This window comes from Ursus arctos, unplaced genomic scaffold (assembly GCF_023065955.2).
Source record: "Ursus arctos isolate Adak ecotype North America unplaced genomic scaffold, UrsArc2.0 scaffold_2, whole genome shotgun sequence".
Taxonomy (NCBI): Eukaryota; Metazoa; Chordata; class Mammalia; order Carnivora; family Ursidae; genus Ursus; species Ursus arctos.
This window is the reverse complement of record NW_026622874.1, coordinates 3,129,467-3,145,260: the sequence shown is the minus strand read 5'-3', so window position 1 is coordinate 3,145,260 and position 15,794 is coordinate 3,129,467. Positions and strand designations below refer to the sequence as shown.

At 41.6% G+C, this 15,794-nt stretch overlaps 1 protein-coding gene across 4 annotated transcripts in view; it reads left to right on the top strand.

Moving 5' to 3' along the window:
* Window positions 1–2,220: 2,220 nt before the first annotated feature.
* The window catches only part of AKT3 (AKT serine/threonine kinase 3), a 304,406-nt gene continuing 290,832 nt past the window's right edge, over window positions 2,221–15,794 (top strand). For 2 of the 4 annotated variants that reach the window (XM_026509582.4, XM_026509579.4), the window contains exons 1-2: window positions 2,221–2,477; window positions 12,708–12,868. In XM_026509582.4, coding sequence (XP_026365367.1) covers window positions 12,823–12,868 — 46 coding nt within the window. In that variant the 5' untranslated portion in view covers window positions 2,221–2,477; window positions 12,708–12,822. The remainder of the gene's footprint in view (window positions 2,478–12,707; window positions 12,869–15,794) is intronic. The other 2 variants (XM_057315024.1, XM_048225160.2) reach the window with 1 other exon arrangement.

Sequence of the window (15,794 nt, the reverse complement as noted above, 5' to 3'; positions counted from 1 at the left end):
ATCTAGCACATGCTCTGCACGGAGTACCATCATACCACAACGGTCAGATTCTGGCAAATGCATGACGGCTCGGTCTAAGGGAAAGTACAATGCTATTTAAATAAATAATAGTTTATAATACATAATAATTCTATAATAAAAGCTGACATGATTTTACTATAGAAATTTATGAAACAGAAGAGCAGATATGAAAGTTTTTTTGCAGAAGAGCAAAGTAGAGCAGATATGAAAGTTTACAATTTTTCAAATACATGAAGCCCTGAGTATATTATCCACTGTAGTTTACACAATACTTAATTTTACGGTTTAATCCAGCAAAGATTTAATACAATATGGTGAGGCTCTGAGAAATATTTCGTGGCATTATGGCTTATAGGACAAATTTGGTTCTCACAAATATGTGGGTGTTAAAATGGGAAACAAATGAAAATTAAAACTGATAAGAGATATTAGTATTCAGAATGCCACAACTCTCAGAGATAAATATTTACAAGAGCTTTGGAGACACACTTTTTAGCCCTGGTTTCGTAGGGACTATTTTCTCAAAAATAAGTGGGTCGGGTTACTATAGAATAAGAATGTGACCCATTATTGTGTTTTACAGCAAGAAATCTGTAAGCAAGTCATTTTGCCAACAGAGACTGTTAGAGGTCTGATAATTATGGGAATAAGTTGTGTACATTTTATACACTGATAAACTGTAGAAGGATACAGTCTATTAATCAGTTCTTGATGTGTTGGAAACTACGGGGAAAGGAGAAAAGCAGCAATTGAGGACTTCTCCAGGGTGGCTTGTGTATCTTAAAAAGGCAAATTTTGTTATAGAATTATCCCTTACAAATGGGGAAAATTGCCTTAATCTCCCCCCCCCCTTCTTCTCAGGTGTCATGCTGTTGTCCACACACAGTATAAGAGAATGACTACCGGCACAGTGTTGTCAGGACGTGGAAAAGCAGGGAAGGAAGTGCATGTCAGGAGGAATTCTACAGAAAGAAGCGAGGAGTATTACCAAGAATATTGCGTTGGGAGAAATATCAGGTACCTCAACCAGGCTAGAGCCACGTGGTGAAACAATACGGGTTTTTCAAAGTGTTACAGAAGCGACAAAACATGGTGCCAGGAAAAAAAAATAAACTTCTTTTATAACTTTATGGGCTGTGATGCATAGGAGAGTATGGCCATTTTGCACAACTTGGGTCTCCCTTGCAAATATTCTCAGGAGCCATGAACTTCAGAAGAAAGAACTGGTTATCTTCTTCGTGGTGACTGCAATACATCATGGCTTCCCCAAAGTCAACGAAAACTAATATCCCTAAAAAGGGTGTCATTTCAAGAGTGAATTCCGATGCCCGGACACCCCGTGTGCCCCGTGCGGTGGCTTCGGCTGCCGGGGTGCGCCGGGGGGGCTGCTCTTCCGAGGGGTGTGCTCGAGCCGCCCGGCCGGCTCTCGGGAGACGGGCGGGGAGGCTTCGCGCTCGGGACCGAGCCCTGGGGCGCGGCGGGTGCGGTCCGCTTGAGGCCGGCTCCGGCCCTCGGCCTCAGCTGCCCCCCGGGGCGCCGCCCACCTCCTCTCCCCGGGGCGGTGGCGGGGGGCGGCGGGCCTCGGGGGCCGCCGCGGGCCACGAGGGCGCGGGGAGAGCCAGAACTTCCCGCCCAGGAGCGCCTACCCCCGCTGCGGGCTCCGGCGGGCTGGGGGGGATGTTCTCGCGAGAGGAGAGGGGGCGCGGGGCGCCGCGGGTTTGGGGGGCGCGGGGAAGCCTGCGGACGAGGGCGCGGCAGGGAGGGGAGCAGAGGCGGCGGGCAGGGCCGGGGACGCGGGGAAGCCGCTCCCGCCAGTCGCCGAGAGCCAGCCCCTGACGTCAGGAGTTTTCCTCAAAGTCAACAACAAGCCCCACGGCGGCGGCGGCGAGAAGCGAACGGCGGCGGCGGCCCGGGAGGGAGGAAGGAGGGGGCGGGGAGGCGGCGGCCGGGTCCCCCCCGCCCCGGCGAGGCGCGGCCCCCCACAGGAGGCCGCAGACCCCTGACCCGCGCCCGGCGCGCCCCGGGGCCCGGAGCCTCTGCCCGCCGCCGCCTCGCCGGCGTGACCCGGCCCCCGCCCGAGCGGTGTTTTCTGGTGATGAATTGAATTTGTAGCCGATATCCGATTCCCATGTAGAGTCTCCGCCTCCTCCTCCCCCCGCCGCCGCCCTCCCTCCCTCCGCCCTCCCCTCCCGCCGCCGCCGCCGCCTCCCGCTCCAGCTCCGCGGCCCGGCCCGGCCGGCTCCCTCCTCCCTCCCCTGCAGCCTTCGCCTGCCCTCCCGCCGGCCGCACCGGGCTCCAGGGGGGCCAGAGGCTCTGCGGGGTGGGGGGAGGACAGGAGGGGAGGAGGAGGGAGGGGGGACCCCCGAGTCGCCCCCTCTCCTCCCCCCGCCCCCCCGGCTCCATCCTCCGCCGCCGCCCGAGCAGCTGCGGGGCTGCCGCCGCCGCCGCCTTTGCAGGTAACAGCCACCGCCCCCCGCTCGCCCCCTCCCCGCCTGGCCTCCGCTCCCTCCGGGCCCCCGGCCCCGGGCCTCCCTCGGGCGGGGGGGGAGGCGGCGGCGGCGGGGTGGGGGGGGAGGCGGGGGCGTCTGGGTTGTCACCGCGCCGGGGGCGTGGGCGGGGGCCGGGTCACCGGAGGCTCGGGTGTGGGTGTGGGTGGGGAGGCCGGGGGATGCCCGGCGCCGCTGACACTGGCACCCCCTCACTTTCCGGGGGAAGCCGGGGGGCGGCGGCGTGCGGGGGGCCGGGGAGGGTGTTCCCGGCCTAGCGGTACCGGCCGTGTCTGCGCTGCCCCGGCCCTGGCGCCTCCGGTCCCTGCGCAGCTCCCGCTCCCCGCCCGCCCGGGCCGCGCGGCGTGGGGAGGGGGCGCCGGCCGGGCGGGGGCGGCGGCGGGCTTATATAACGCGGGGAGCGCCCGTGCCGGCGTGTTTGGGTTGGGGGGAGGGGGCCGTCTGCCGCGCTCCCCGGCGCGGGGGCTGTCTGCGCGCGCCGGGTGGGGTGCAGGCGAGGCTGCACCGGCGTCCCCCGGGGTCTCCTTCCTCCCCACCCTCCCCACTGCCGGCGCGCAGGAAAAGACGGCCCTGGAGCGGGGTGGGGGTGTGTGTGGGAGGTGGGTAACGTGCTCGTCTGTGTTTTTAATAGTAGTGGGGTTTTAATCCGCTTGGGAGTTGTGTGCTAAGAATAGAAATGTGCGGAAGATGCTGGGTTTGGCGGATCCAGTGATGCTGTCGCTGCTGGCGGCGGCGGCGGCTCAGGCTACAAGTAAACAAACCAGCCTCTTCCTCGTCCACCTCCTCCTCCTGCGCATCGGTCTGCACCAGCCATGATGCTGGCGGGGCCCTCAGAGCCCAGAGTGGAAGCCTGGCTGGTCGCGGTGTTCACCCTGACTCCCAGGCGGGGTCACTCCTTGTTTGGGATTACCCGGGGATCTGCACTTAGGCTGGGCTGCGTCTCGTTGGGGCCAGGTCTTCAGGACCGGTATTGACTGTTTCTCTTCTGAAAGCAGAGGAAAGGCTTACCCATAAGCCAAGGGTAGGATGCTCCCATTTCTTGCATCCAGAGAACCTCGTGAAAATAAAACCAACTCATTTCAGTAGTGTGGTAATTGGTCGAGAGCCCAGTAGTTTGTAATTGATTACATTTTCAAATAGAAATTCATAGCGAAAGCTATGTATCTGTATTATTGTACTGTTAAAACGTTCACACTTTTTAAATTCATCCTGTAGCTAAAACATGTGAAATGATGACTTTTTGCAGTTTAATACCTTGGTAGCTGCTTCAAACCATCAAGTTAGATATATGTTCCATATCTGGGAAGCCATGGCCATTTTATATCTATTAGTAGGCTGTCAGTTACTACACAACCCCGGGGTTTTGTTTTTGGTGGAAACTCATTAAATTAGGTTATACATTGTTAGGAAATGGTTGAAAAAGCCAAAGCTAGAAGGGTCCAGTAAACGTGGTTTAGGAAAGTTTGTTTTCAGAACTTAAACATCATTGCAAAATCCGCATAAATGAGTATGAGTATTCCAGGAGGTGGTCGTCTAAAACCAACACCCACACTGAGGAAGTGCTTGTCTAAGACAGGAATGTATTTTTTATTAAGAAATCTAATTCTTAGTAAATTATCAGCTTTCTGAGGTGAATGTGCAATAATTTGGAAGATATATATCAGGGCTGTAGATTTTTTTTTTTCTTTTGCCAACACATAATCTTGACTTTGAAAGTTTACCAAGGAGACTGTATTTGAAGATCTGCTTTTTGTTTGTCTCACTAGGGTTGACCCCAATATTTTTGATTGGCTTGAGCTTCTAATTTTAAAGGGAGGGAGTGTATATATATATCACATGAATGAGACACCGCTGGAATTTAGATGAATGAAGAGCTGTAGTTTTTAGTTATGTTTGTGGTAGGTGTTTGAAGTAGTAGGTTTTCCTACAGCATTTAAAAAATATCTAAAGTAATTCTACAAAAAAACTTAGGAAGCTATTATTTGTATCCATTTTGTCCCCTACACTTAGTTTTTCTGTAAGGATTACTTTAGCGAGTTGTTTTCCAACTGAAAATTCATTTTTAGTTTGACACTGACTTTGAGTTTAAGTTGTGCATGTGAAGGTACTTAAGGGTACTTAAGGGTTCAGCTTTAGACTTTTTGGTTTATATAATTTTATAGCTGTAAAATATTTTAAATAAAATTTCATTCATTCCTCCAACAAATATTTGAGTGTGAACTGTGTGCCAGGAGCTAGTTTGATTAAAAACTTCCCTTATTTACATTTCATTCAGAAGATTACTACCATTAGAAAGAGAATTTGTTTTCAGAATTATTGCAAATCTAAACATGTTACGGTTAAACATATTGGAGGACAAATGTAATAGAATCTTGTGCAAAGTAGGGATTTAAGATTTTTAAACTATGGCTTTTGATTTAAACATATAAGAGATTTTATTTCTTAAAAATTCAATGGAAATTTCCAACTATTTGGTTTTCTTTAAAAAGAGGAACCTGTTTTACAAATTGATTTTGTGGAAGTTTAGAGTTTACTTGAACTTTGCATATTTTTGTGAAAAGATAGCTATACTTTGTTGTTATACTTTTTTAGTTCAAGAATTCACCCTAGAGAAGATAAGGCAATTATTGTTAACTTGTGTTAATTGGATTTTTAGCGTGATTCGATAGGATCTTGTCTTTATAATGTGATTAAGTTTTAAGCATTAATAAATACTTAATTTATGATAATTTATATTTGAATACCATAAGATGCAAGACAGAAAAATAAGCCATTTCATTTGTTTTGACCAAATCAGTCTTATAATTTGGCATTTTTGTTTTTCTTAACATACAGTTTAATGCACATAATGAATTTTTGTAGATTTGAGTTAGAATATTTTAATCCTTTGAAGTTGCTCTGTTTTTAACTCGAGGTTTCAGGAGTGTGCTGAGTCCTCATTTTCTACAGCACACACTCTTCTGTAGTCACCTGGAAGGATAGCCCTGGATCATTGGATGTTAACTGAAAAATTTATCGTGGTCTTTCACGTATGACAGCGCTAGGTCAGGCTTAGGGTCAATGCCAGCCAGTGCCTGGTGAGCACTTGCCACGTGCCAGGCGCTGTTCTATGTGCTTAATGTCTGTCAATTGGTTTAATCTTCACAACAGCCCCTGCTACCTTGGAAAGTGGTTTTCACAAGAGAAAACACTTATTAACGCGGCATTATAAAAATCCACTTCCGTTTGTCCTCATTCTGAAACACTTTTTTCCTTAGCGTTTCTCCTAAGTTGCTTGTACCTATCATTAGACTTCCCAGTGACATACTCAGTGTCAGTAACATAGTACAATAATTTCCATAGAAATCACGTTAATAGAGTAAAAAGAAGATATATCGACAGATCCGTAACCTTCTTTTTCATTTCAGTTGTTTCAGAGGCCAAGTCCAATGCTTCAGTTATTCACATATGTTACTGTAGTGCCATAGTCTCTTGGCATTTAGATGTAAACAGGTTTCCTTTGCCAGGTGACCTTCAAATAGTAGTTGATAGTAAATTAATATATGTTTCTTGACCTGTGGATTTGCTTGTTAGTTGTCTTTTCAGTACTCTCTTTATATTTATCACCAACTGCAGAGAATTTACATTTTGTAAATGGGTATATTTTGCTAATATTCAGAGGGAAAAGTAAAATGATATACCAGAAGAGATCTCTAGAAGACTTTTAAGTGAGGAATTTTCTCTTATATTGATTAAGAAAGCCTCTGACTCTGTTCGGGAGTCCAGGGGACAGGAAGGGGAGAAAGATGGTATTTTGCCAGTATTAGAGTTAAGTTCAGATTTTGTCAAAGTGCGATTGATGTTGGAATGTTTTCTCTTCCCAACTGTGTATTAAACTTTTGAGGACCCGACCTGTGTATAATCATGATGGTGTCACTGGAGATGGCATCTCTAAGTGAAGTAGATACTTGGTAGATTTGAACTTGCAGAATCATAAATACCAGCTCTGGAGGAGCTGTGAAGCTATTTAAGTTTGTCTAATGCTACACTTTTATTTTTATGGCTGAGAAAAGTGAAGCACAGAGAATTCATTAAAGGACCTTATGTGGCATCACTGCGGGTGGGGCAGAGTTGGGAACAGGGACCCCCGTTTCTGGGCCTGCCCAGTGCTCTTTTTGATGCACCATTGTGACGAGCTTTGGTACAGGATTCCATACTTGTGGGTTAACTCTCAGTTTAATCCGGGGTAAAATCTGTCAAGCTGATTCTTGACATTAAATGGACCATATACCAATTGCATTTTGTGTATATGTGCGGACTTTTTTTTTTTTTTTTTTTTTATTGTCACGGAGGTCCCCAAGGCAGATTTTAGAACGATTTTGCGTGTGTGTTGGAAAAGTACGGCTAGCTGTGCAGCCGAAATTCTTCCAGTGGCAACCTCAACCTTTTCCTGTTATATTACAGGTACCTTCAAATAGAGACAAGCCACACTTAGTATGAGAAAGGTAGGGGATCATTTGTCCATTGTTCGTTCAGTGGTTTAGGTGAACCAGAGGAATCCAATAGACATTTTCATAGTTGTTTCAAGTTAGAATATTAAATACAGCACCCAGCACAAGTTGTTCTCTTAAAATTTGGTTATTCATGGATGTGTTGGTTTAAATGGCACTCAGGTGCCCTAAACTGAGGTAGGGAAGAGGGGGAAATACTCTCCATTTTTGTATGTATATTTCAAAGTTTGTGAAGTTGAAAGAACTGAAATTTTGTTTGACAGTTGAAAATCTTGCTTATGCCTATTCAAATATAGGCATAGTATATAGTATAGTATATTTTTCTATAGGGTGAAAGAGTGAAGATGTCTATTAGTTTTAAGAAAATCCACAAAGTCTGTTACTGTACTCTGAAGAAAGGAAAGGTATCCAAAATACATAGTTCGTGTGACTCACTTTCCCCATACGACAGGTTTATGAACAGGATAACAACTCTTAAGAGGGACTGACTGGCTGAGAGTTATGTGAAGTGCAGAGCAAATTGCCTTGAATTTCCCATTCATTTCAGTATTTGTCCTTTCCCTGAAATCCTTTAAAAAGTTTTATATGACTTTATGCATTTATTATGGCATATGTTTCACCTATTTCTTGAAATTGTAGATACTATGGAATTGTATTATGGTTACCCTGGACAATCATTTGTACTTCAAAGTAGCAATATTCTCTTGTCTTTGCACCTTAGTTTGCCTTCATTAATTCAGTTTGGCTAGGCATAGCTAAAGAATATAAAAAATGTGGTATGGGGCAAGTATCTTCTACATAGTATTAATTACAGCCAATGATATAGTTTAGAGGAAGTTGAATTATGGAGAGTATTGTGGCTTTAAACTTAGAAATTAACATGTAGGAAATTACTAACCTGTGAATCTTGCTCTAATTTGTAAAAAAGAAAATTGCTCGCATGCCTTTTACCTTTGTCAACCTTCTGGTCTTCTGTTTGTGTCATTTCCTTTGTGATGCTGCAGTTATATTTGATTTTTAATTTATTTGAAAACATTGTGTTGACTAGATTTTTGAAAAATAATTCGATACAGAAAAAAATGTTTGCAGCGATTCACAAATGTTATACATACTTCTGAGAGTTCCTCTTGGGTTGTTTGGTAGAAAGCATACCAAACTGATAGGAGACTTGAACTGCAGGTGGTTACACTCGTTACTTGTCACTATTTGGTTATGGTAACGGTGAGGAAATAATGTCATTTGTGATAGGTCACAGTTTGGCTAGGCTCAGGATTGTAGATGCAGTTGCTCCTGTACAGATTCTAGAGTCAAATTCACAAATATGTGAAAGCACTTTGATAACAAATTACATGGAAAAGATAACTTTGTTTTGCTTGCCTCCTTGTATGCTCAGTGTGGTCCTTGGCACAGAGTAGGCAATCAGTACCTGTTTACTGACTACATATATATGTGTTACGTGTTGATATTTTAGAAGGACATTTGAAGAACTTCGATAATTGGTTAAAACTGAATGGTTTGTTGCCTTAAGTAAACAAATATCTTTTTAAAATTGTTATAAATATCATTAAGAAAATACACCATTCATTCTCTTCCTTCCTTTCACAAAGATAATTTTGGGCACTGTTGATACTTACTTGTTTGGGAATTGAAACTTGACCTCCTCTCAACGAAAAGGACCAAAAAACATGGAGAAAAGGAGGATAATTTTAATGTGTGCCAGTCCTCACAATTACTGGAGGTCTATAGTGAACACACTTTAATGACTAAGGAAGAATATTTATTGTAATTTAAATTACTTCTGTGTAGATGCTTTCATAGCATTTGAGTTCAGGTTTGTCTTTAAGATGAGTTAAGACTGCTCTCTCTGTTGACTTACAATATTAGTTTGTCTAGTGTGTTCTTCATTCGTTATGTAAAGCTACGTCCCCGCTCTTTCATTCATCCACTCATTCATTCATTTTGTGTTTGTTGGGCATATCTTATGTGCCAGGCACTGTCAAATTGCTTTACTAAATAGTAATGCTGTTGAATGAGGTACAAGATGTGAAAATGTTTTGTAAATTGTGAAGTGATATTCAAATGCTGTTATCATCAAATTCTCAAATAGTTTTGAATGAAAGTACCTTTAGTGTAACTGCTTTGTGTAAATTCTAGATAGAATCTGCCAAGAATTTTGTATGACATTTTTTTAAAGAATAGACAAAATTAGATTATTCAGCATTGAAATATTTAATGCAATAGGCTTAGAAGAAAAAGAAACCCAATTTTGTCTTTTAGAGCTCATTGGATAGAACGTTATTTCTGGAGAAGTTGGGACTGTAGGAGGAGGTGAAGTTCATGTCCAGCTCATCATTTCGCAGATTAGTGTTTTTAACAACGTGGAACACTGAGTGGGAGAGTGGAGATGACTTGGTGCAAGAGGGTTGCCACTGTAGGGAAATTAAAGCGAAGAATATGGTGGATTGCTTAAGAGTCAGTAGCACTGTGTTCGTGCACACAAGACAGCACATATTTCTAGCCTATTGGTCATAATTCCGGAGTAGTATACTTTTGAGTGTCTTTTAAGCTATTTTCAGAGAATGTATCATTTTAGCTGAGAGTCCCAGGAGCAACTTTAAAGCTGAATATTATGATTATGGGTAGAATTTGGTAACATTTTAAGATGCAAATGGATAAAGCCATTTCTATAATGGTGGGTTTACTGGTTCTGATGACGATTATAAATTTTGTCCAGTTGATTTAACATCCGTTTCAGCACTTTAAATATGTAAACACTGATAAGCATTTTTATCTAAAAAGTTAGTTTTTTGAAAGTTTCATTTTATGTATTTATTTAAAAATTTATTTATTTGAGAGTGAGGAGGGGCAGCGGGAGAGGGAGAGAGAGAATCTCATGCAGACTCTATGCTGAGCACGGAGCCGATCTCAAGACCCTGAGCTCAGGACCTGAGTGGAAACCAAGACTCAGACCGGAACTCAAGGGACTGCACCACCAAGGCGCCCCGAAACAGTTTCATTTTAAAACAAAATTCACTGATTTGGATTGATGTGGATATTTCAGTATGTTGTTTTGTACTGAAGGGGTGGTGCTAGCAGAAAGAACATGTGCCTGGTTCTCTGGTCTTGGTTCCCTCAGAAAGCAGCTGTGTGACCTTGGGCAAGTCGCTTCATCCATCTAGACTCTTGTTTCCTCGTCTGTAAAATGCTTTGAGATCCCAACAGTGAAATGGCAGCTTAAAAAAATGGAATGAATTTTGAAAATACTTTTTTTTTAGTGTTCTTTATAGGTGTGTTGTAATGCAGATTATTTTAATAGAAAGGGATATATTTTACATATGTTTATTGGATTTGTATTATTTTTTGGTTATTACTGAATGTTGACCCCTCATCTGTTCCATTTCCAGAATGTTCCATCCCAAGAATATTAAGATAGGAATTTTTTTTTTGATCCAGAGAATATAACCTTATAGTCAGAAACCAAGAAGGGCTTGAATGAGATGAGGGCCCTTGCTACAGGTGCTACCAAAGGGAAGGACTACGTGCCCCTCTTCTAAAGTCCTCAGTTTGCACCAGAGCTCCCAATATTTAATGTTCTTATAATTATTTATGTAGTCTAAGGAGCTAACCATTTTAGTTACCTAGTTGTGTATTATGGAGCCAGTTTTCAGGAAGTTACATAAATCAGATTAAAATGGTGTTTGGATTCTTTGCTGAAGGGTTTTTGTTTTTGTTTTTGTTTTGCCCATTTTTAGTGGTGAAATGAGTCTTGCCTTGAGTTATGTGGCAGTTTCACAAAGTGTGTTCCTTTGGATGCCAGCACATATTACTAAAGAGAAAGCAAAGAGCCTGTGGGTTCAGTAAGTTGAGGATTTTCTGAGATAAGTAAGGTTATACATAGTTTATATCATTAGGAGGTTTATAGGGGTGTTCTAAGAGAAAGACATGGTTTGTAGAACTTTTCAAACTTATTTGACCAAATAATTTTTTTTCTTTTTTCATCTTTTTTTTTTCCCCTGGAGTTTCTCTTGGTATTCTTTTAAACATATTTTGGGAAAATACATCCAGATTCTCTTCAGTAGCAGACCCTAGTGCTTCTGCGGACAGTCTCGACCTTACCTGTAGGTGCAAGGGCACGTGTGGGGGTGGTTTTCTATTCCGCCACACAAACTTCGTCGGACTTTCTTAAGAGAATGTTAGTCTTGATTCCTCACTGCTAAATGATTAGGCTTTCTACTTAATTTGCATGGGAAAATGAGCTATAATTCAGTCCCAGTAATAGCTAGGGAGTCTAACCTTGAACTTGCTGTTATGTACTATTTACCAATTTGAGAAAATAGTATAGTTATATAGTCCATCCATCCATTTTTCTGGTTATCTAAAATTTATGCCTGTGTTTTGGACTGTATAATGCCAGTGTAGCCTGGACCACATGTTTTGGTCCCTTTCTGTGGAAATATTTTTAACTCTGTTTTATCTTGGCATTTTCCTTTTTAGGTTGAGAGGGACAATGAGAAATAACCCTGTAAAACTCATTAGTGTATATATAAGGATATTTTTGAGGACTTTGTTTATTACACTACAAGGTATCTTACAAAGACCCATGGGATAAATTTCAGATTTTTATTCCAGGAAAAATTGTATTCCTTCTGAAGCAACTTCTTTTTTTCTTTTAAAAAATATTTATGGATAATGTAAATATTGTAACCGATTGTGTTCCCTTATTAGCATTGCTTCCTGAAAGCTTCCCTGCTAAATTTGTAGCCCATCTTTTATAAATATGTAGACTTTTACTCTGGTTTCTTTTTATCTTAAGGCAGGATAGTTTTGGAATTAGGACTGCAGGCTCTGGGGTCAGAAGGCCTGGTTCAGATTTGGGTTCCATCATTCAGCAGTTGTGTTGAAGTCAGGCATACTGCATAATCTCTGTGAGCCGCAGTTTACTCGTCTGTGTAACGAAGTTAATGGTACTCTCCTGGGTTTATTGTGAGGATTACCTGAGAAGACTAGATGGAAGCACTTGTTCTTGACCCATCTTGGATACCCTGTATTTTTTTCCACTTTCATATTCCCTTTGTTTCACTTCGTGTATTTTAAAAAAGAATTGATTTTATATTATTTATAATATTTTATTTATTGTAATCTAAAAATTTGTTGTCATCTAATTAATCAGTTGTCTAAAATATTTCTCGGAGTAGGGCAGAGTAAGCATAGACACGTGCTGGTTTCTTAGCACATTGTGTTTTCCATAACATATGGCTATTAAAAACATTCACAATGGCTTTGCCATAAATATTCCTAAATCCACAGAGATTTTGGAACTCGACATACAGGGAAGTTTACTTTTAGTTCACCTAACTTTAATTCTCTTCCCTTTTCACCTCCGACACATAGCGCCGAACAGATTTTCTGTATTATTTGTATAGGTGTGACGGTGGTTTTCTTAAGACGTTTTTTTTGTTACAACCTCTTAGGTTAAAAGTTTCACTATCATTTGAAATCTGTCACAAGACCAGGAAAGCACGTTCATTATAGAACTATTGAATAAATAAATTCCCCAGTTTGAGGAGTTAGAGTTTCATGTGAGGTCAGGCCAGTTGAAGACATTTACAAAGAATTAGTTGTTTGTTATTGCTATGTGAGTTGCAAGAATGGAAAAAAAAGAAATTCTTTCTTCAATACTTCCTTCCAGGCTGAGTCATCACTAGAGAGTGGGAAGGGCCGCCGCAGCAGCAGAGAATCCAAACCCCAAAGCTGATACCGCACAGTAGCATTTCTCCAAGTTGGGGGCTCAGAGGGGAGCCATCATGAGCGATGTTACCGTCGTGAAAGAAGGCTGGGTTCAGAAGAGGGGTAAGTACTCACCAAAGCCGAGAGTCGTGTGCTTGGTAAGTGTGCTCATGGTCAGCGGTGTCCTGGAAGTTGGTATTTGTTCCGAAACTGTTCACAGAGTAGCGGACAGTCTCTGTCCAGTGAGAGAGAAAGGATATTTAACTTATATGTTAGGAATTTGCTTGTTATTTAGAGATTCTCCGTAATTCTTGATTTTGGTAATTTATCATCAACTTTACGAAGACTTGGCCTCCTGGTATGTTGTGTGCTTGCGTGTTACAGAAAGTTCGTGTTGTATTTTTCTATGTCCACAGATTCTACAATCCATAGAGATGTCTTTCGGATGATTTGATTTCCAGAAAAGTGTCTAACTTGTCTGCATTGAAAGACAAGTAAATTTATATTAAGCCGATTTGGGTGGTAGCAGGGGAGGGGCTTACAGGTTTAAAGGGAAGGAGTTCACCCACAAACTCATGGCTTCAGCAGTCCTTTAAGTGAGGTAAGGAGAGTCCGAAAGTAAAAGACCAAATGAAGAGAGGGTTTTTGTGGTGTGTGTGTGTGTGTGTTTATGTTTCATTTCATATTTTTATTTTTCATGATCTAGTTTTAGTATTTCTTGTTCACTTGTTCACTCCTACTTTAGGTAAATAATTCAGATGCATTATTACTCTTTTTTAACACTGAAGGAAGAACTTTAGTTTATCCTCTATGCGATCACCTGCAAACATGGTCAATATGTTTATTAAGAAATCTGGAGTGTAGACTAGTTGCCAGGCAACTAGTGTTTATCCACGTGGCCAAATTGAGTAGAATGAGGACTGCTTCATTCTCAGGACTTTGGCGTTCCTGTGTACTATATCTATTTTCTGATTAAAAGTTGCCTTTTAAATAGTGATTTCAATGTTCCTTGTGGGTCTGTAGTTAATTCCTATGCTTGAAAAGCTGTTGTCAGAAGTTAAATGGGATTGTGTATGACTGAGTTTTAAAACATGAGCCTTATTGAGTTATAATTTCCATAACAATAAAATTCACCAATTTTAAGTGTACACTTTGATGAATTTTGCTACGTTTATACAGTAGTGTATGTAACAAGCACTATAGCTATGACATCAGACATGTCCATCACCCCAAAAGTGCCCTCATTCCCTGATGCAGTCAGCCCTCGTTCCTAACCCTGACAACCACTGATGTGCTACCACTGGAATCTTCCTTTTCTAATATCTCTTTTAAGTAGAGTCATACGGCCCTTTGTGTTTGGTTACTTTCACATAATGTAATACTTTAAGGATTTATCCATGTTGTGTGTATATCATTAGTTTGTTTCTTTATTGTTGAGGCGTATTTCATAGTTTGGCCGTACCACAATTTATCTGTTTACCAGCTGATGGCTATTTGGGGTGTTTCTAGTTTCTGGCTATTGTGAATAAAACTGCCATGAGCTAGGGAGTGCATATCTTGGTGTGATGTGTTTTCACTTTCTCTTGGGCAATAACCTAGGAATGAGATTGCTGGTCATATGGTAAGTGTGTGTTTCACGATAAAAACTGTTTCAGCCAACTATTGTATTGTTAAGTTTCATTTATTGTGTATTCTATTATAAATTTAGGAGGCATTTTCAGATTTCACTGCTGTATGAAGACATTTCTGTTTTTTTTAACTTGCCTATTACATTTATACTACCTTTCTTACTTACTTTGGGGGTAATACTTTATTAAGCTCTGAAATCTGCTCTCATAAGACCGTTGCGAGGATTAAGTAAGATAATGGATATGGATGTGTTTTGAGAGTTTTAACACCAGTGTAAACTATTGCTGTCACCACATTTTGTCAAAGATTTAGGATGGTCCTTGAGTTTGTTTAATTAATTGTGCATTGTCTGAAATACCATAAGAGAAGGTTGGTATATAGTACGTGGGATGGAGAAACAAGAAAAAATGGACGAAGGTTTCTCTGTGTTTTTCCGCATTCGTTAGTAGTATACAAAGGTATAAAATGATATGTAAAATCTTTTCTACTTCTACTTCTTCAAAGTGGTTTTTCTTCTCAGATATAGCCATTTTAGACCTTTTCTATTTTTAATCTTTTCAGGGATTATTATCTCAATTTTATGTATGATATGCTAAACTTTATATTTGAGTAATCTTACATAATCGAGTATATATCTCACCATTGTCAAAATGAAGAATTTAACTTGTATTACCTATTCTCTTCCTTCCTTCCCTGAAGGAGGGGGGAGGGCTTCGTGGCTACACATCTAACACTTGTGCTGTTAATTCTAGAAAGTACTTAGGCATCATCTCTAAACTTGCTACTTTATGAGTTGAGAAAAATTAGTACCCCTCACAGTCTTTCCCCTGGATTCCTCATGGTCCCCTCCCAGGTTGTGTCAACTGTAACGTTTATTTAATGTTGTCAAGGTTTGTAATAATTTCACTGCTTGATTTGGGGAAGCAGTAATCAGTACTGTGATAAGTAAATACTACGTGTTGCTAAACAAGTAGTGTGATGGGTAGATGGGAGCCACGGAGAGCAAATGTTGGTATTCAAGATCAGGATGTACTTTAGTTTGGCTTCTAGTTTGGGCTGTACGGGTTTTTCCTGGATTTTCCAGTCGCCATATTGCCCCCCTCTTAGTAAAAAAGTGTCCGCCTTCTTCATCATACCACATGGTTATTCAGCTTTTTAATCATAGTTTGTTGAAATTCTGTTGTGAACCGACTTTTTTCTGGGTATGGTGCTCAGCTAATAGCATGTTATTTAATTGCATTCTTGGGCATGTTCTGTGCTTTCTTAGGCCTCATGTCTTTCCCCTTTTGTTTTGGATTTATCTTGCAGATTTGTTTTGGATTTATTTTGCAATGTTCTAGGAGTAATTTTTTCTTTTTTTAAATTTCCTGGAGTACTTTTTTCAGAAAGAATATATGGGGGGTGCTTGTCAACAGAGTAT